General features: G+C 39.7%; 1 protein-coding gene across 1 annotated transcript in view; it reads left to right on the plus strand.

Annotated features, from left to right (window-relative positions):
* The window catches only part of ARHGAP15 (Rho GTPase activating protein 15), a 312,415-nt gene that overhangs the window by 281,128 nt on the left and 9,508 nt on the right, over positions 1 to 21,779 (plus strand). Inside the window, exon 12 of the mRNA XM_050899944.1 lies at positions 8,036 to 8,141. Coding sequence (XP_050755901.1) covers positions 8,036 to 8,141 — 106 coding nt within the window. The remainder of the gene's footprint in view (positions 1 to 8,035; positions 8,142 to 21,779) is intronic.

Raw genomic sequence — 21,779 nt, forward strand, 5'->3', positions numbered from 1 at the left:
ATTATATAGCTATAATACCACTTTCCCCTCTGAGGAAGGTTGGTTTAGATTACATGGTGCAAAAGGAAATTGCAGAAAATAATAACTTCAAACCAGCCTCGATACTGCGAATTTGTAAGAATTTGGTAGCGTTCTCATCTCTCGCATTTTCAGGACAGACACATTCATCCAGTTGCTAGGAAAACCAAATAATGAAAACATAGCTGGGATTTAGCAAGTTCCACTGGGAATTACCTATGATAGAGGGCAGGGCTGCACTTCCTCAGAACATGCTCCTGCTGTAAAAATTCACAAACCTGGCATTCATACAGGCATCTGTCGCTTGCTCTAATGCCAGTTCATAGTATACATACAAACATCTGCTTCCATGCACAAAGGGATACAGAACGCTTGACAGGTCTGTGTTAGCAGGGTTCGCAATGCCAGTTCTTTATGCAAAAACCCTAATGCTTCCCGTCAAGCCATTAGAAGTGATACAATCAGCCCAGGCCCCATTAAGCCATCAGTGTCCACCTGTGATAAAGATGGCCATTTGTTTTCTTAAAGCCCACTTAATGTCTGCTTAACTCAATTTGTCAGGAAATGTAGAACAATTTCCTCACAGCCTGAAATTTGGTAGTGGTTCAAAGTCAAAAGGCCAGGTCTAGTCTTATTCAAATGATATAATGAACAGTCTTCAAATCTAAATCTCCCTTGGGGAGATGCTGTTTACTTTTTTTTTTAATGTTAGAAGGGGGAAAAAAAAAAGGAAGAATAAAATGTATGCTTTTCTTTGATTACTAAAAATATGGAATCCTTTTAACCCCTTCATATGGGTCATCTGAGAAATGAACTTCCTTGCTTCCTTCTTTTGCTGGAGGTTAATATACTAAAGGTTAGGCAGAGCAGAGCAAAAATACCAGAATGAATATGCAAAAAATTATTTCCAGCATATTTTAAAAGTCGCTTTTTAAGCATATAAATTTACTGCTTAACCACCTAAAACATATCTCCAGTTTTCACTCTTCCCGGGATCTCTCCCGGCGTACCGACAAGGGGCCCGATCCCACCTCTCAACGGCAATGCCGAGGGCAGCGTTCGCAGTGGGTGAAGTCAGAGCGCATTTGAGACCTTTGGTGGGAATTTTGCCCCAGGGAAAACAGACAACAGCTGAATAAATGTGGCAGAATACAGCCCCGACTTTGTGATTGTTCTGGGACAGTTCCTATTCAGCATCCTGATTTCCATGTAAGGTGAAATCTGAGAAATGCTTTGCCACCTCGTCCCCATGCATCCTTCCACCCTGCCGCAGGTTTTCTCTCTCCCAAATCGCCGTCCATCCCCAGGTCCTCAACCGACATGGCAGTTTGGAGAACATGGGTGCGGACCAGAGGGATGCCAATGGAAGCCCATCCTCGGCACGAGCAGTGGGGGCAAGAGGAGGCTGTGAAGTAGAGGGGAGCAGGGGTTTCAGGAGCTGGCAGTGATGTCTCGTCATGCTTCCACCACTTCACACAACAAAAACAAGTAGCGATGGGCCACCGCTGCGTAGGGTAGAGCACTACTGCTGAGCCACCGCTTTGGCCAAAAAAGAGTGGGGGAAAAAACCTATATATAGAATGAACAAAATTCCTGATTTCAAAAACATACTTAATCACACACGGATAGGTTCAAGAAATTAAATTAAATTCGAAATAGTGACCTTATGGATACCGTTTCTGCATCTGAAGATGATTTTTGAAAGTGTGAGCAGCTATTTGTGTTTCTCTGGAAAGGAGTGCAGGTCAAGCATCGTAGCGCAGTCTCTCTGCTGGCTTTAACTGCTGTTGGGGAGGTGCGTTACGGCCTCGAGTTGTGCATTTGTAGAGAAAATATCACACCGTCCAGATGCTCAAGTCTGCTCTTTCTGTGCAGAAAACCCCGCACAAGGCTGTAACAGTGTATGAAATACCGGGAAAGAGCTCAGCATATTTTTCCGACACTTGGTAGAAGTTAGCAGTGAAGCACAATCATTTCAGTCGGGATCAGACTATCCATTAGCTATCAAAGTCCTAACTCTAATTAACCCCCAAAATTGACTGACAAAGATCATTCCTCTTTTATGCTGCCTAACTGGTTGTATGTACGCTGGGCATGCAGTACCTAAGTCAGATGCTGCTTTGTTATAATTAGGGCAGCAAATTTTGTTTTGTGTTTGGTACTTGCTGTTACATATTGCATGTAATGTATGGCACTGTTAAGGGAAAAAAATTGGAGTCAAAGTGCCTGGAAAGTTAGGTCTGCTCTGTAGCACTGTGAGATTGTTGACATCTGCCGAGGTTGGAGAGCTCAGTAAGCAGGAAATGGGGTGTCACTCTGAGTGGTAGTTTACCATTATCCTGGCATCCTAATGAAGTGTCTGCAGTGCACAGAGCTTCTGGATGGCATCTTAACGCACGGCTAAGCAAAAGCACTTCTCTCCTTGTCACTGTCATCCATCTGCCTGCACCCTACTGTAGCCAATGGGATGGAACCATGCTACAATGTGCTATAAGCCATTTAGAGTTGCACATTGCATAATCAGTCCCATCAAATATGTAAAAAATGACTATTATTGGTTATTTCCCTCAAACTCCGGCACCTGGAGTTTGATACATTAAAGTTTAACTTTTGTAAGTGCTGTTTTTTCCCATTAATTCCACATACATTTTTGTTAAATGGGACTGAGTTGCGAACTCCTTGTCTTGAGTCTTGCTAATGGATCGCAAAAGTTGTATGAATATTCATTGCAAACTCTACTTTATATCACATAGGATGAATTTATCAATTGCCCATATAGAGAGGTTTCACACAATTCTCATTTTCTTTTGCAACATCTATTTCTGAGGCATGAATAAAAAGTAAAATCAATTCAGATCACAAATTGGTTATTTTCCTTATAGCAAACATTAGTTAGTTTGAACGCTTCTTATAGATTTTTTTTTAAAACAAGCAAATATTTTACAAGGTATCTGCACAAGACGATTGCCATAGTGTACTGCAAGTGATTAAAATTGGGACTTTTATGTTGCATACAGTAACATTAAAATATCCTGACATTAAAGTGATACGACTAATTTATCTATATATTTATACATAAAAATCTATGTATTTTAGCCAGTATGACTTCCAGAATTTGAAGACTTACCAAATAAAAGCAGAGTTTGGGGCAGTTGACGTCTCTGAAAAAAAAATCAAGCCAACAGCTCACTCTTTTAAGCAAGTTTTCATTCCCTGATAACACCAAAGCTATCAAGGACTGGGGTTAAGCATTGTGTGACAGGGCAAGCTTCTAAAATGGGCAAGAGCGAGATGAATTGGCTAAGTTGGGTGTTTATTTATACAAACAAGAGGGCAGAACATAATTTAGTTGCATCAGGAATTTTTCACAGACATTAAAACTATAGCAAACATAACAGCGGGGATGCTTGCACAGCAGCACAGTGGGGAAGCTCACAGAGCGTCTGCCCACACTACGGCTGGCTGTAGCCAGCACCATAAGTCTCACAATTTCATTAGCACTCGAAAATCCACCTAAACCACTCAGTTCCGATTAAAAAAAAAAAAATAATAATGAAATAAACAAACCAAAAAAGCCCCAGACAAGACCTGTCTTTCTCTCAGCAGCTGAATCAGTCACGAATTGTTGGAAAAACTCTTGGCAGACAGATTTTGCTGTAGCAACAGTGTGTGACGTTTTAACCACTGCAGAAATCTTATCCAAAAAAACAAAACAAGGTGAGAAGAGCCATGCAAGAAAATCAGAGAAAACCATGCCTAAAAAAACAACAACAACAAAACATAGATTAGGTGGCAGATCAATAGTTTGATATTTTATGCAGAATCATAAATCACTGGTTTTTTCAGCAGTTCAGCTGTGAGGCTCGAGAGCATAAAAAGAAACCATGGCTCGTGATAAAATTAGGCATTAACGTGAGCCATAAATGCCATTTAACATTAAACATGTACAAGCCACTGAAATGCCTGGTAAAGGGAAATGGGTGCTATAGTAAAACTACACAAAGTAAGTCAGACATGAATAATGCAGCAGGTCTGAGGAGGGTCACGGGTCAGACTCCAGTACCTTACAAAATAATGAATGCATGTCAGGTTAGAGACATACATCCCTTCCTAGCAAACGTGAGTTATTGGAGATAAACCTTGGACTTCCTGTTCTGAAACAAAGTGGCTTGTTGTAAACATCTATGTCCATTTAAAATTAATGATTAAAAGAAAGATTCGGTGGGATTTGCTTAAGTATTCTTTATGGACACGAGTGCTAAAGGTTACTTTCTTCATTCATTTTTACCCAGCCACTGTTAATGTTTCAGACACATCATGTTTTCCTCTGTGCTCAAATGTTTATCCAAAGCTCATTTACAAAAGAGCTTATATAGTATTAATTTTTTTTCCCATGTATTCTTCATTTAAATATAAACAAGAGAGCATCTCCACAGTTTTGCTCCGTTAAAGGGAGCCAGCCCTATTTTTAAAGACAGTAATCCAAATTCTAAATATACGTTCTGTGAAAATATTACATGGAAAACCATCTGCAATTCACTTCAGAGTATCCTGATCTGCTGAAATTATCACCTACATCTTCCATATTTTGCCCGAAAAATGCAAAAAGGATTAACCGTCCTCTCATTCTTTATTTGATACATGTGATTATGACGACTCTTTTCCTTCAGAAATCTTCACAGGGAAAAGAGAGTCTAACTTTCCAAAATGGGAATCTTTTCCCCAGATTTTTACCAATTTTCACAATGAAAAAAGTGTAATGAAAAATAATATCGTTTCATTTTATCAAAACTGGTCTGCTTCATTTTCTAGACTTAGCTGGAGAATTTAACAGCTGTTCAGAGTGTTTTCCTTCCTTTGCACCCTGTACTGCTAGGCTTCATAATACAGCACAAGGAGGGGGTACCTTCTCCACAGCTATTTATACAAACCCATGTTTAAGGATTTCCTCCCTCCATCTGAGCATGGTAAAGAGAAAACCTCAAAAAAATATTCAATTAAAAAATCTTTCTACTTAGGAATCTGAAAGGGGAAAAATTCAAGGAAAGTGGAACTCAAGGCTTTACAGAAAGCAAGCAAATACATAGGTATTGCAAATGAAACATAAGATCTTGCATCTGATCTGTTAAATATTCCATCAACAAGGTCAAGAGTAAAGACAAGCCCAGCCACAAAAACTGAAGCAAGAGTAAGCTTTAATAAAAAAAATGAACAGCTTATGCTCTTCAGCTTCTCAAGTGGAAAAACAAATTCTTTTATACTAGAGAAAAATCAAGCGTGTATATAGCATTTAAAAAACCACCAATATCAACCATTTTAATGAAAGAGTACCCAATATTTTCACGGAACTATAAAAGGGAGCGAGACTAAGTGTTATGGCAAAAAGCCTGGGCTCAGCAGCTTTGTGTGGGAAATGGTGAAATGTGACTGTGATTTATAATGAGAAAAGGTATCTACAACATACAATTTTCTACCTAGCTGCAAATAATAATTCATAGTGATGTCCCTTCCAGATAAAATACCTTTGCAATGTAGGACTCGTGGTAAAATGATCATGATAAATGTCAGACCAGTGCAGGTAACGGCTTTACAAACCATTAAGATTAGCTGGCTCTTTTTTTTTGATGATAACAGTAACCATGCTGTGACTCTATGTGGTAATAATATCTCAGTACTGATAAATGCCAGAGCCAGGCAGAGGTGTTTATCATTCCCAGTTCAGAAATGCTGACTAAAGTTACCACATGTTGCCTGTTTTTTCTTCTTTTACAATAGACTAACAATTAACAAATAGACCGATTCACAAAATAATTTTATGTAAGATTTCTACGAGTTTTGTGCTTTAGTACCTACCTAAAGATCTCTTCTCCTGTATGTCAGTACTGATGACTTTGGTACAGTAAACCCTAAAACAAAGCCTTCTACCCTTGCCATTGTCTCAATAAATAATTTCTTTGTAAATTAATACTGCTCTTTTTAGTTTATTTCTTTTACAAATACACCTTATAAGGAAGCACAGCCTCTGTAATGTAGCTGTTTCTGTAGGGAAGGTGGTTACCAAGCTGGTGTCTGTGTTAATCAACACAGAGCAGAGACACTTCCTTCAAGAGAACACGATAAAGTTTTACCGTATGACATTTCCTTGCAAATATTCTGCAATGGACAAACAGTGAGCCTTTCCTTCCATTGAGTCTTTCCCTACCTCAGTGTTTCAGTTCTGCTCAAGTCCATTGAATTCTCAGGAGAAAACAGAATTAAAAAATAAACTAGTTGAGAAGCTTTCTTTGAGAAGTTGCAGTACAGCCAGGGCAGCCCCAATCTAAATATAGCTTATCTAGTAAGATCATAGCATGTACGCACACCAAGCAGCAAAAATAAAAAGCCCGCAAAATTTGTACCCCCTTCCTAGAATAAATTCACTTCTGCAAATTTCATATAATTTTCGTTTGTACCTTCAGTCATATTTCCACTCGATGGATCGTCCATGGGACAAAAATAAACAGTACTAATGGCTTGTGGCAGAAAACATGAAGGGATGACTGGGTTGCAAGACGGGGGGAGTTTGTGCTGTTCAGAAGTTAAGGTTCTGTATAGGTCAAACCAGAACAAGAGTGAAATACACAGAAAGTTTATTCTTCATTTGTGTGTAACTTCATTATCACTATTGTCAATTGTGTGACTTCCTATAGAATAAATCCCTGTGAAAGTTTGGAGATTTTTTGCTGGAAAATAATACCTATGCATTAACTACTTTGAACTCTTGTCTTTCATATCTACGTAAATGTTCAAATTATAAATTATATAGATATATAGACCTATATCTGTGTGTATGAAGTATTAATCTTAACAGGAATTAGGAATACTTGCTGAGGAAGGAATATTATCCTAGTAATTTTAATTTTTAAATTCAGTTCAATCGCAGGAAATTTTTGCTTGAAACTTTTTTTTGGTCAAATCTTTGAATCAAGGTGCTAATCACCATGTGTGCTTATGCAGCACCTACTGCAACTGGGATTCAATCCTGGTTGAGATCTCTGGGTGTTAGGGTAATATGAATATTAAAAAGGAAAATATATGAAGAATAATAGGTGATAATTAAATCATAGAGGATAAGATCAGAAAAGTATTCTCAGGTTATCTAGGGCACATAACATGCAAGATGTTTTCCCTACATCAGACCTACTGGCACCTTATCTAATCTGTTCCTAAACGAAATCACAGTTGTACATGACTTTGCTTTAGTTGCAACATCTTATACAAATCGATGAAAGTATCAGTCAAACCTTTCCCACAAAACGATGAATCATGCTAAAACAGGAAGGTATATTTTAACAGAAAGATAGCAATGTTCTTATCACCTCAAAAGAGAGATTAAAGCCCTTAGCACTACATTGTTTATTACTCATCATAACTTTGAAATACAAATTGTTTCCTGCAGAAATTACAGTTGTGAGATGCTACAGGTATGAGAAAATAGCTACAATGGAATAGTTGTTCAAAATAATTGATCACCAGAAAGCACAACTGAAAAGAATTGAAAATCATTTTATATTTGCAAACATGACGAGGTGTAATGTTAAGGATAGAGATTCATAAATATAGCTGATTTATTTATGATGAGAAAAAAAGGACAACAAGGACTACCTGGGAAGTGCAGCCGTCACAGAAGCTGCACCATTGGACAAATGTAATTCCAAAGTGGAATTCCACTAAAGATGTGGGTCCCTTACTACTTGGAGGTATTTTAGCTTAGGATAACAGTCTAATAAAATAAATGAAAAGCATAAGAATATAATTCTGTGAACCAGAAAATGCTTCCTTAAGATTAAGAGAGAATTTTAATCCTTGTAAACTACTCTTGTTCTCTATTAAGGTGACAGAAGGTATGATATATTCTGTTTTTAAGCATATATTAATGATGGCTTTTCTTGTTAAGGTACCAGATACAGTACTGGGCAAAATAATGTCCTAATATGGCACTCAAGTGGTTATTTTCTCTTTTTTTTGCTCCCCTTAGAAATCCAGGACAACGCCACTCGCATCAAAGCCATAAGGAGCCTGGTAAAAAAGCTCCCCAGACCAAACTATGACACAATGAAAATCCTTTTTGAACATCTGAAGAAGTAAGTAGAACTGTGGTACTAACAGATCGATATTTTGAAAAGGAATTGGTGTGTGATGTCCAAATCCTATTGGAAATGTCATCCAAAATACCAAAGATAATTACAGTCTTTGGTAAAACTAAGCATGATTTATGGTATATGTATATCTTATTTATATTAATATTATATATTATTTATGTATATCTTATTCCAGCTCAACAAATCAGTATGTCTAAGCAAATGCATGATTTTTTCCTCTACTAGAAAACAGAACAGTTCTGTTTCCTTTGATGCAGTCAGACACATGAGGATTGTTATGCTACAGGTATACTGAATTGGGCAAATGTAACATGTTCCAGTATTGCATTTGTCCAGTTTGGTTTGACTTTCTCCAATAATAGACCTTTTGATCACCACATTTTCACCATCAAGATCCCTGCCATTCAAACTCCTTTATCAAGGCACGCAATGATAGCAATAACCTCACCCAAGAAAATACATTATGAGATCTTGTACCTCACGAGGAAGCTTGTGACAACACAGAACATCTAAGAAACACTGAGGAGAGATCTGGAAGTGCACCTCTGCTCTCCTAATGTTGCTGAGATACCACAGAGGCAGAAAAATGACACTGTGAGGCTCCACCTTATCATTCCTTTGTGGTTTCCGCACTCCTTGAGCTCTATATGCAAGAGATGTCAGCCCACAAAATCAACCCAGGATCTCATGTTCACCTTGGGTTTTCTTCTCGTGTTTTGTGGCATTAAGAGTAAAAATGTACATAGACCACACGCTTACTTGGAAACCAACCTGCAGCTGTTTGACTTGCAGAATGACTGGGCAGAAGTGGCAGACCTCAAGACAGAGGTACCTGAAGGGCAGGATCCTGTTCCTCCCTTCATGGCTGTCCTGCTGTTGGGACTAACGGGTGCCATTTTGCATAGTCACTTTTCAGCCAAACTACCCTTAAAATTGAAGGGACTAAGTAGGACCTAGGGCCCCATGGAGGCCCTGTGCACAGAAGAGTATTTCATCCCAGAAATGATATAATGACCCCAGTGAGTGAGTAATGAAGACTCCAAATAAAAAACTACTCTGAGTTTACAATGAATGACGCCTTTATACTGATCATTTCTGCTGCATTCTCCTGGCATATACATATAAGAGATGTAGATCCTTTATCTTGTTTTGCAGCTTCCAGTTGAAACTGCAAAATGAAGTCCATACAGCCGTGGGAATGTCCCCATTTCATTAAGCGTGGAAGGATTTTAAACAGTCCATAAAATGACTGAGTTTGGCCTTGCAGAAAAACAGTTTTCTATGTATTCATCTGATGTACTGTGTGCACACATTCTCTCCTTCAGAGGGTTATCTAGAGAAGGATGATAATTTATTACTGTCAATGGAAGAATAATAAGGGAAATTATTTCCTGGGAAGAACCTGAGTGCAAGAAGTGGGTACACGCTGTCAGCACAGATATGCCATATACAAAATTTACAGCACCATATGTGGCATTGATCCTAACCTGAAGAAAGTTTTGTTACCATGTCTTTGGGGAGAGATATCAGGTATAGACAATAAGTCTTTGATCTCATAGTTAAATCACTTGATTGAGACTCAGGAGACGTGGGTTCAGTTCTTGGCTTTGACCGGATGTTCTGGGTGACCTTGGGTAAATCACTTAATCTCTCTGTGCCTCGGTTCCTTGTTTACAAAATGATGATAATACTTCCTTTGTCTGCCTTGGTTTTTTAGAGCATAATCTGTTTGGGACAGCAATTGTTTCCTGCTGTGTATGTGTAGAATAACTGGCAAAACTGGACCAGGATTGGTGGTTTTTGGAGAAAAGAAAATAAAAGGAAAAAAAACCACACTAAAATACAGGCAATAAAATACCAATACTTTGTAGTGCGTATGTACGCAATACTGGGCTTGACTAGAACTCTGTAGATATAGTACGACCTAAATAAGCACATGCTCTTACCTAGTTGTCGCTGCAGAAAGCATGGTGAAGCTAGAGGTATACCGTCGCAATATAGTGGACTGATGGAAGGCAGGAAGATGTGATATTTGAGCGATTTAGGGGTCTGAGCGTTATGGGAGCATCTGAGTCTCTCTGAAGAAGGTCAGCCTTCTCTGCCACACAAGCACTTCCTCAGGGAAGCATAGGGTTATTCCATAACTTTGCTCCATTGATATGGAAGCAGCAGTAGAATAGACACTGAAAACACACAAAAAAACAGATAAAAACTGGTATGTTCTCTTGAACTTGTCAATGCGAAAGACAGGGGTCAGTCTAAATGGCCTCATGGCTCCGTAAATGAGAATAAAGAAGCATACATACATTTTTAGTAATGACATGGTGTTTATATCATGTAAATATAGGCAATGTGTGTTTGTTTAAATCAACCTAGTAAACAAGACTAGTTTGCAGAGGTTACAAAATGTAGCATTATATCACTTTTAGGGATACTCTTCAGACGAGGGGTGCCAACGTGCATGATGTGCCAACCTCACCGCTGACTTGCACCTTGCACCATCCTCTTCAATCACAGGGTTTTCTCAGTGTAAAAAGTTTCCGATTAGTTGAAAAAAATAAGAAAACTGGTTTAATTTGAGGCATATTACTGCAATTTCTGTATTTGCTGGTGGAGATGGCTGTTCTTGGCCAACGTTGAACTGGGCTTCAAGGGCTTTCTGATGGGGAGAAGCTGAAGGACCGCAGTTATGCTGTTTCTGTGGCATTCTCCTCTTTCTCCTACCCCTTTCTGTCTTCTCTGTCAGACAAATAGGAGAACAGGCTATGCAGACCTGGGCCATGGGACTGTGTAAGTCTGTGACTTCTGTACAGCACATGAGAGCATATGTCTCACTGACACACAGGAGCTCAGCACGAGGATCCAACCTTCGCCCAGAAAGCTACGCTTATCCTAAATCACTGACAGCAGCGAGGCTGCACTATGGTTTCATTCTGCAGCGATCCAGTCTGCAGGAGTAGGTCCAGATCAAGCACAAATAACAATGCGAAATGCACTTCAGAAGGGTCCTCCTTTAGAAACCGAGACAAAGCAGCTGATGAGAGAGTCTGCGAGAAAGGCCTGGCAGCAGGGATTAACACCAGTGCCATATATCTTTCTTAAACCAAGCCTTCTGAAGTTGCAAGAAGTCACAGTGCAGCGTATGAAGCCCACAGGAGGGGGATTAAAAGCAAAGCTTGGGGTTGCCGTACCTGTCCTTTTAAGTTTTTTGCATTTGATGGGAAAAAAAACAACTCACCAATGTCCCCTGTTCATCTTTGCATGAAATTTATTCTACTCATAAGCAGAAGAGACAAAATAAGGGGCTGAACAGACATATCACATAGCTCTTGTCAGTCTTACCATAAGAAATTGTTTTATTAGGACTTATACTGAAAATAATTGAAGACAACTACTATTAGGTTATTCATACTTCTTCCTGAAGATGAGCAAATCAAACAAATATACTTTACACGTGAAAGAAATAACAAAACCCAACCTGAGTAGGGATTTTCCCAAATAAAGGGCTACAGAAAACAACCTGTTCTACTTGAATATGTTTAGAGAATATTTACTTGCTATATATAGCCCATATACTGCTGTCCCATACATTTGTGAAAACAGTTCCCAGGACTTCACTCTTTCCTGTTGCTTATCTACACGTGAATTTTATTCCAAACAGAGCGAGCTAATCACAGGTACCAGATAAAACTGATATACCTTGCTGGCCCTATTTTGCAGGCATACACAGGACATCAAATGATGCAGAAACCTTGTATTGGCTCTCCACACAAACATGAACTGAGAGCAACCAATCCCTATCTGATAAATCATTATTTGTACCCAGCAATTTACTCACCAAACTATAATTCAAGTGAGGCAGAAGGAGCATTTCGCTCTTTAAGGATCCCGCAGTATTTTATGATCAGTACCTAACCTGCTTTCACAGCAGCATCTTGACGTAGCTATTACACACCCATTGGGAAACCGAGGCACAAGAAGCTTAAATGACTTAAAGACTCAGCATAAGCCAGCAATACCATCTAAAAACCTGGAGGGTTTTTTTTGTTTGCACAGAAGCTTCTCCAGCGACCGCAAAATACTCTTTCCTCCCTAATGCAAAATGCAGTAGGGGAGAGGAGCACCCTGGCTGGGTCCTCTGCACCACGCTCTGAGCTGGCGAGGGCGGACGCAGCTCTGCTCCAGAAGCTGTCTGCCTGCATTATACAGCACTGTGCCTGAGCTAATAAGCTGTGCTTATTAATGTTAAATTAATGAATCTCAGCCTGCTCTGCTTATTAGGTTGAGCTCCGTGCCACCACAAGGCAGCTCTGCGACTCCCAGACCCGAGCTGTCTCACATCTGACCAGGCTGGAGCACAGGGCAGCCAAGCTTGAGTCTGTCTTTACCCATCCATGTAGACACCCCTGTGAAGGGATATATTACAGACAAACCCTCTCTGCTTGCTTCTTGTTTTCCCGCACAAAGGCAGGATAATACATGTTATTTACAAAAGTATGAAATGGATGTTGAAATAATTAAATGGGAAGACAGGGGCCAGCCTGACGCTACCATCCCTCTCCCTTACGTCGAAAGCACTGAACCCAGATGCCCAACTGTGGAAGATATTCTTCCAGCAGCAGCATCTGCCTCCTTGGCAGGCACTTCAGGCAAGTTGTCTGGGGAGCTCTGCAGTTGCCTCTTGGTTTATCACGTGGATCTGTTACTGTGGCCTATCTGGCTGCCTTGTCCGGGCAGAAGCCAATTCCTTTTGATTCACCTTTGAATCCCAGAAACTCCATTTATTTTGCACCGTTTTTCCCGTACCATACATATAACGGCAAGATATTTTCAGATGTCATCCAGGCTTTCTGCCCTTTCAGAGAGAGCATGATGATTTTCTTTCTGATTGCCTTCCCCCCTGCCCAAATTCTTCATTCTTCCCAGTAAATGTTTGTATCAATTTCACTGGAAATAAGCTCCTCATCAAGAGCAGAACTTTTTATCTAAGACGAACCCACTAATATTAATATATTATCTAACAAAAGCCATAGCTATTCATGCTTTAGTTGTTTTGAAAAATAACCTTCCCCCATGTTCATAGGTCTATGAACAGAGAAGAGCATCCAGCCCTGACAAACGAAACACACACTCCCCCCAAACCTCGCAACATGTGGCAGCTGCATTCTGAAGAGCATAGGCTTTTGCAAACTACATGCGACTAAATAGACTTATTTCTACCTACTAAAGATTTAAAAAAAAAAAAAAAAAGAAAGCAGCCATGCATAGACAGAAGCCCACAGTAGCCCGCACACCAGGACACGACGACAATGTGATGACAAGTCCAGCAGCAGTACCCAGAATTCTGAGGCAAAATCAGAAAATAAAGTATGGCATCTAATAATACTAAGCAGGGGATGTCTGCAAACTTTTTTTTTTTTTTTTTAAAGTTGGTGGAGGAAAGACGTAGCGAATGTGATTTTCACTTACTAAACTATGCGTCATGTCAGCAGTTTGGGGTAGGCTTACATATTAAATCTAGGCTCAGGAGAACCCTTTTTTCACACAGTAGAAGAACAGATTACATTAAGAACTGTACAAGCTTTTTATTAAGAAAAAGAAGCAGGAAAAAAAAGTAAAAGTTATTTAAAAAAAAAAAATATGCAGAATGGAAGGACTACACAACAAATTGCTATTTGGGGAACCTCAGAGAACCTGTGGGGGACCTGCAACCCAAAGTGTGGGATGGGCGTTTAAATTTTCCTTCAGGAACAATGCCCAGATTCAGGAATGTGCAGAAGCACAGAAGCCCTTAACTGAAGGCACAAGAAAGACTATTTGTTGAAATTATTTCCTGAATCAAGACCTTTTTTTATCATCGGGCAACTCATGAGCAAGCAGCTCTTGCTCTTCAGCCATGGGACAGCAGCAGGGAGAACAGTTTAGCCTTATTCCTACAAAAGCTTTGGGAGGAGCTACTGGAAACGTGAGGAGGAGAAACGTCCTCTTGTACCAGAAGAGCGAGTAGGTGACTAGCCAGGGACATAAAAGACTCAGGCATCCCTGATAGCATTTTAAGGTTTACATGAAAAGAATTAATCACTTTCTAGCTTGAGAAGGGCAAATATATATCGAGACATGCTCTTGCACATGTGCTTTTCTCTGTTTCAGCTATAGAAGAGTTTTAGAAAGGAGCTGGAGCAATGCCAACGCTTGTCCCATTTACCACAGCTTCCCGGGGCTCATTTTGGGGGAAGGAGAAGAGTTAACCCCATTTTCTCTCTGCTAAGTACACATCGGTCTACTAAACTCTCCCCTTGTAAGTTAGTGGACACAAGAAAATGTGCGCCAGGCACAAGTGTGCACAGGACAGGAGTAATAATAGATTTTGGATTAAAGGCAAAAAAGAAATCCAGTCTTCCAGAAGCACCTTTATGCATTTTTATTTTATTCACTTTGGGGCAGGGGTGACCTGCTACTGAGGTTTTTACAGTCATGCCTAATCCTTCTTTTTGCAGAATAAGAGAGTTTGCAAAGTTCACCTCTTCCCCAAAGAATACCTTACAGCTTAGTGTTTTTAATGAGAAGAATGACAAGTAATTAAAACCACATTTTTACTTGTGTTTTCATATACTTCCTATTTCCACAGCCATATTTAAAAATATAAACCCTGATTGTCATAACAGTCAGCCAAATAATTACACTTGGTACTTTTCAATGCTACCAAGCTTCAAAATGTACTGTACTGGTGTATCAGCAAATAGCAGAACAATAAAAATAATTAACATAGTTTTAATTTAAATATTTATGATACGGTTGACTGTGGTTGTACGGCACCATTGTGCTAGGTACAGTACACAAATACAGATAGATAGAGCCCCTGTTTCAAAGAGCTCCTATTGTTCATCCCACATTACTCAATATCAAACGATCTCACAAAAGCTTTTCAAACATTAATTAAATCTCCTAACTTCCTTTTCAGGTCAGTCAGTTTTATTATCCTAGTTGTGTAGATGGAGAAAGTGAGGAACGAGGAGGGTAAGGCACTTGCCTACGATGACACAGCGAACACTTCTCACTTCCACTCTCCGCTTACTTCCCAATCCCCCGCCCCGAGCCCCCCACGCCTTTGAAGACTTGTCCATGTGCATATCGGCGCTGTGGGCGTACGTGTGCATATGGCCAGCACGTCTCGGGGAAGGCTGGTTACTGCTAAGTACTCTTCGGTTAATCAAGACCATGTGAGAGTCCTGCTTCTGGTTTGCACTCGCACAAGCTTTAGTAAAATATCACTGGCGGAGTTAATTTATGTGATTTTGTAACCTCTTAATATTGCTTGGGGTTAGCGTTCTTTTCAACTCGAATGTTTTCTGTTGCTGAAAATTAAGAATGCTCAATTCATTACAAAAGGTCTCCCCCACCCACCCCCTTTTTTTTTTTTTTTCTATTTTGGGAGACTGGGCCCTAACACACTAATGTCCAGGACCAGGACATCAAAGGGTAAATTGCAATGCTTTTCATTTTTCTGACTAAAGATATGGGATTTTTCTCAGAATAAGGCTGTAAAATAAATAATAGCCTCGAAGTTTCTTAAGATATTCATTGGAACTTAAAAACAAAACAAAACAAAAAAGACTTTAATGCCAAAATGTCAGTGTGCTGTGCAAAATAATTAATATAACACAATAGGATCTATTCTACTATCGATTGAAAGGGAATTTATGCAGGTAATTCCTTAAGGCTAGTAGGAGTTTGGCATGTAAACCCCCCAGCACTTTGATGGGAAAACAGACGCTGATGATTTTCTATTTTATTTTATAAGCTATAAAATACATGTTTTTCAGTGGCAAATATATAAAAAGAAAAAACAAATACCTGAACAACTAGGGCAACGGATGGCCCTGCTCTGTGAGACTTCTGAAATGACATTAGATCAAATCATTTTTCACACATCACAAAAGATGCAACAATCATTTCAATCACCATGTTAAGAGAATCAATACATTTTTTGCTTCCAGAGAATGGTATTTTACATTCCAACATTTGCAGGTTATCACCTTCATACATCTCTTTTTGTGGTCAAGTGCATGATTAGTACTTCTGACAGGGTATTGGCCATTTTCTTATGAAGATCTACAAATTCTCGTAAATAAAAACCAATCTGAAAAAAAATAAAGAGCAAATCTGTGGACTGGAATGCACCCTACTTGTAATGGGAACAAAAAGCTGGCAATGAAATATAAACCTAAATCACAGCAGAATGACCTACTTTAAGGCATTTGCCAAAGAGACAGTGTTTTAGACAGCTCCTCTGAAGTAGCGTCTTTATGTCTATGCCATCTGCAGATTTATTATTGTGCTTTAGAAAAAAAAAAAGGAAAAAAAAAAGGGGGAAAGAAAAAACCTACAGTATGCCTGAACAAAACTCAGCTTCATCTATAGGAAAGATTCCAGTACTGTGGGCACCACACCCACACCTACTGATGTGGTCCAAGTTTTTTCTTTAGAGGCACCTAATTAAGAAACCCGGACTCATTTACATGGATACGTTTGATCTAAATTACACTCCAAACCACACCAAATTAGGAGCATCTGTGAATGTGAAGTGTTTGTTCCCAGTGACTGGTAGAATAGGGCCAGTTCTGGACGGCACATGTTCAAGTGACGAAAAATATTTCAGATGTAACATACTTCTGAGACCCACTTTTCCACTAATAATTCATAATGAGTTAAACCAGTATCTCTGCTTGAACAATTCTTTCAGGCTGTGAAAAAAATGTCATTTTACTTTTAAAAGGAAGGCAGGGGGAAGGGGGTGGACAACCACCTAGTTTGGTTGTTGTCCCTGATAAAGGGCATTAACACAACCATTAGCTGCAATTTCAATCTGTGCAGGGCGCGTATTATCAGATATACACTACTCCTAAATCCCCAACTAAAGAAAAGTGTCGATGAATGATTAGTTGTTCACAGACAAGGCCTTCTGCCTTGATGTATGGTCTTCCATCATTAACCCGCTGTGCTGGCTTTCCTAAGGAGTCCGAGCGAAGAGCAGGGTCTCAGCCCGATGAGGCGGTACCCTACGCGCTGGATAACATGAAAAATTCAAGACCACCAGATTCGAAAGCAGTGCTTCCCTGTTCAGGCTGCATTGCTGGTGCAATCTGACTATGCCTGTTTGCATCCTAGAAAGCCACTCCGTACAAAAACGGGTCCTGCGGCAATGAGGGAACTTTTATCCCATTTTCCCATCTCCCAGAAAGAGCGAGCGGGGGGGCTGCAGAAGCCACTGGTTGCTGCTTTGCTGCCTTACAGTCTAAACTGACAAACTAAAAAAAAAAAAAAAAAAAAAAAAATAGCTTTTATTGCGCTCTAATTTAAGCCATAGGAGCAGCCCGAGCACCGAGGAGTGCAAATCCGAATTCCACGCTGGGTTTGCAATTCCCAGTCTGCTAAGGCAATTTGGCACAACCTTCGGATTTGGCCCATAGTGTTTGGCAGCCACCTTTTATTCTTCCCATCTTTTATACTTTGTGAATAGTCTAAGTTACATAATACCAGTGACAATTTGTTTATGGCAAGCATTAGAGTCACTGTTTTATGATTACATTCAAACTTTAAGCCACATTTTGACATCTAAGGATCATCTTGTGTTCTCATACATTATATACAATGAAGGTTTGTGTTCCAGTAAGGGAGGGGAGGAACTTTATAAATAACATGACTCCTTTTGTCGGAAGAGATTTTAATACATTTGTCTGATCTACTGGTTTTGCAGTAGCGAGAATATAATTTAAATATATTAATATTTTCAGCAACTGTGCTCAGGGAGCCCAGTTAATAACTTATGCATGGATATATAGATACACTTCAGACAAAGGTAATGTTTTTAGCCCTTATGTTGGTAATACTTAGAAACACACAATGAAAGAGCCTGTTCTTTCCTTCTCTTTGTTGTGGGCATGCATTGTGATGGTATGGAGCCAGTGTTCTTTCTGTTGTCTACACAGCCTGGATTCAATAAGCAGTTATATATGCATATTATGACAATGTGGTCAAGGAAACCAGATTTTTTTACTATACCTTCATGTGCCTGTACAGTATAAAATCTGGTATTTATTTTTCTTGTCCTCATTCAATATGTTAACAAAATCATAATTTGATACAGGTTATGTTCACTTTATAATTAAAATTATGGAGTTAGATGAAAATACAGCAAGATGTTGCTGAATGGAAAATATTTATCTTTTCATACATTACGCATTATGGTGCAATGTAAAATCATAAATCTGTGGAGCAGCTAACTCGAGCCAAGCGTACGACAACTTGCCTCCTCCCCTGGTCCGCAAGACGCAACCGGTTACCTCTTCTAAGCCAAGGGTTTCTGCAACCATCTCAGCCCCACCGTTAGACGGCATTGCCACATCCTCTCCAGAGCTTTGCTGTGGTCTTCTGAAAGAAGACTCCTTGCCATGGAGATGAGCCAAGAAAAGGGAATTGAGAAAAGTTCTGTATTTTTTACAGATCCCACCAATCTGTCTCCTGTAGCTCTCCTAGCACCTTCACGGACGAAGCGCAAACCTTTCGCACCGCGTTCTCTGTGTCAGCACTAGACTCAGCCTCACCAAACCACCTCAGGATAGCACTTCATCTGCCTTGAAACTGTTCCCACTTCCCACATCATTGCCATCCACATTGCCAAGTCCAGGCCTTCACCAAACACTATCAGCAATCTTGGAGACCCCGGTAGCGTATAGTATATGGGACAACCCTATAGCATATGGAAGTTTTCCAGTTAAGTAAAGTTTACTGTGAACATCTGTTTGTCCATATTCAAACTTTCAGTCCAGAGAGGGTTTTCAGTAGGGCTGTGGCAGTAGCAGTAGCAGGCAACGTAAGACCACCTCCTAGTACAATCTAGATATGTTTCCATATCTGGATAACTGTCTCATAAAAGTGTCATCAAAAGAATGAGTTTTGCATTCCTTCAGAGCATCTACCCCATTGCAGCTGCTATGGGCTCAGTATCAGCCCCGAAATTTCTGTCTCAGGGCAAATTTCAAATCTTGATGAATATGTTTTGAATCCCACCTGATCACTATGGTGAGGAACTGCTTAAAATTTCTGGGCTACATGCTAACAGGTTTCCATTACTCTTCATATTAAACTATGTTTATACAGCTTCACATCCTGAAACTACAATATTTACTTCCTAAAGAGGCACTTTCTCAGCTTGTAAATCCATTTACAACCATTCACTTAAGGTCAGACATTTTCTGCTGTAGGGGAAGATCCATACAGCACCTACAAAAAAGTGTCCTGAATTTAGTCTTACCTGAGAGCCAGACAGTGCAGTGTCAGTGGCCTTCTGGAGCTCAAGGCAAAGAAAAAAATCATATGCAAAGCATTTAAGCTTCCTCTCCAAGAACAGCATGCCTACACATAACATCAACAAGCAAGGCCTTATAGGGACAGACCCATTTGGCAGGCAAGCACTATCAGAAATGCTTCTCTGCAACTCTGTAGGTGCATCGAGGCATTTTAGTTAAGCAATGGTTGAGAGATTTAATGTCCTGGAAGCTGCTTACTGAATGAGCTGTCCCAAGACTGATGAGTATGCGCTGATATCAAGAGCAAGATGGTACCTGTTGTTCCTAAATCCTTCAATGTCTGTCAAAGATGATTTTGCTTAGGAGGTCTAAGTGACTCATGTATGTTTTCTCTCCAGTTTTTCTAACTGTGGATTTTGATCAGGGTGAGACAAAAGCAGATATTGGCAAGTCTGGTCACTTGAAGCTTCAAAGATGAAAGAAACACAACTACTGAGAGAGGTAGGGCTGCCTGTATAGAGAATAAAGACTTTTGTAAAGTGTCTACGGCAGTTAGACCGCAGTCATCTAAGACCCGTACATGTGTGAAGGGGTATTTGACTTAAAAAGGAACTAATGAGAAAATTCAAAGCTCTTTTAAAGCTAGAAAATACTGCAGAACTTGCAGTACTACAAAGGGTGCATCTTAGAAAGACACAATATATGGAAAATCCTCCACTCCAGGCAGTTCGTGCATTTAGCGCAATGGACTATACACGTGCACAAAAAATAAACGTGAAGCTAAGGTGAGTGGACAAGACAGACAAAGTGTAAGTAGAAAAGACAATGCTGACATAGTAAATTCATTGCTCAAGGGCAAGTAAAATGTAAATAAGTTTAAAGCAATCAAAGACTCATGGCACATACTCACTAGTGCATTTAAGAGATACATTCATCCTACTGATGTTCGATATCAGGGCTGAAACAATCGTGATGCTGGGAGGCATGTTAAAGCATCTTTCAAATCTGATATAAATGCAGTGCATATATATTGCAATAGTAGCTTGTGGAGAGCTCAGAACTGAACCTGAAAGAGTAGGAATCCTGGTTGAGGTCAGATCCCATATAAAATCATCTCCGTTGGGCAGACCACTGCAAAAAGACTTTCATTTTAAACAACAAGGTGGTGATAAAATAGGTTAAAAAAATGGAGATTTTATATTGGGGACAATTAATAGGCCAATATTAAAAAGGTTTTCATTACTTAAAAAGACTTGAAACAAAACAATTTATGAACTAATTACATATATAGGAGCTCACAGAAAAGGAAAACTTTGGTGAGAGTTTGTTCTCTGACTTTCGTGGAATTCTTTGCCACATTCTCTGATTTCAACTTCAAAAATTACTGGTTGTCTCACAAAACTGAATAATTTATTCATGACGCTCTACAAAACCAATGTGTCGTCAGCGAAACTAAGTTTTTCACTAGAAGCTCTAGACTCACCAGCAAAGATGCATTTCTGAGCAGGTTGTCTACAGTTCAGCATCCCAGGCTGAAATTCTAGCCAATTGCCACTTTGGGGCTTTAAGTCAGAAAGTAAACCTGTCATATCCAGGGCTGAGTTATTTGCTGTCAACTGGATTACCGTAGCACAAAAGGGCTATAATTGAAGGCTGCAAGAGGTTATAAACTGAACATAGTCAAAAGCAGTAATTCCACTTAGTAAAAGTAGATATCATCCAAAAGGAGAAAAGTTAAAATTATATAAGGTGAAATTCTGACTCCATTCTGGCTCCTAGTCACTGGGAGTTTTGTCAGTGACTTTAACAGTAATCAAAATTTCATTCACTGTCGAGAGAGATACTGCAAAGGGTGTGACAAACTGAAAGTTAAAATAACTGTTAACCTGGGGCTTCCAAAATACATTTTCTGAGCACGGACTGCTGTCTAACTCAGTGTTTTCCTGACGTAGCAATGCAGACAGCCCTTTTGGGGACCACAGGGATAAAACTGTGCCAGTGGACTACATCTAGGATGTGCAATGAGAATTACTCTGCTGTAACTGCTGAAGTTCCCATAGTTCATCATCCTGCGGGCCATGGTGGAACTGGACTATTAAGGGTATAGTTTGTAAGAAGCGATTTCAGAAAGCTGTAACATCACTGAGTATCCATGCCAGTGCTGACACCCTTCCACCTGAGCCGCTCTTTTGAAAGATGGGTAGAGTTTGCTGGAAGAAAGAGCATAGTAGTGGCTGGCAGACGCACTAAGTTTACTAGGAGGAGGAGGATTATTTTATAATCCTGTGTCTCATCATCTGTCTGTTTTTCT

This window comes from Gymnogyps californianus, chromosome 7 (genome assembly GCF_018139145.2).
Source record: "Gymnogyps californianus isolate 813 chromosome 7, ASM1813914v2, whole genome shotgun sequence".
Taxonomy (NCBI): domain Eukaryota; kingdom Metazoa; phylum Chordata; class Aves; order Accipitriformes; family Cathartidae; genus Gymnogyps; species Gymnogyps californianus.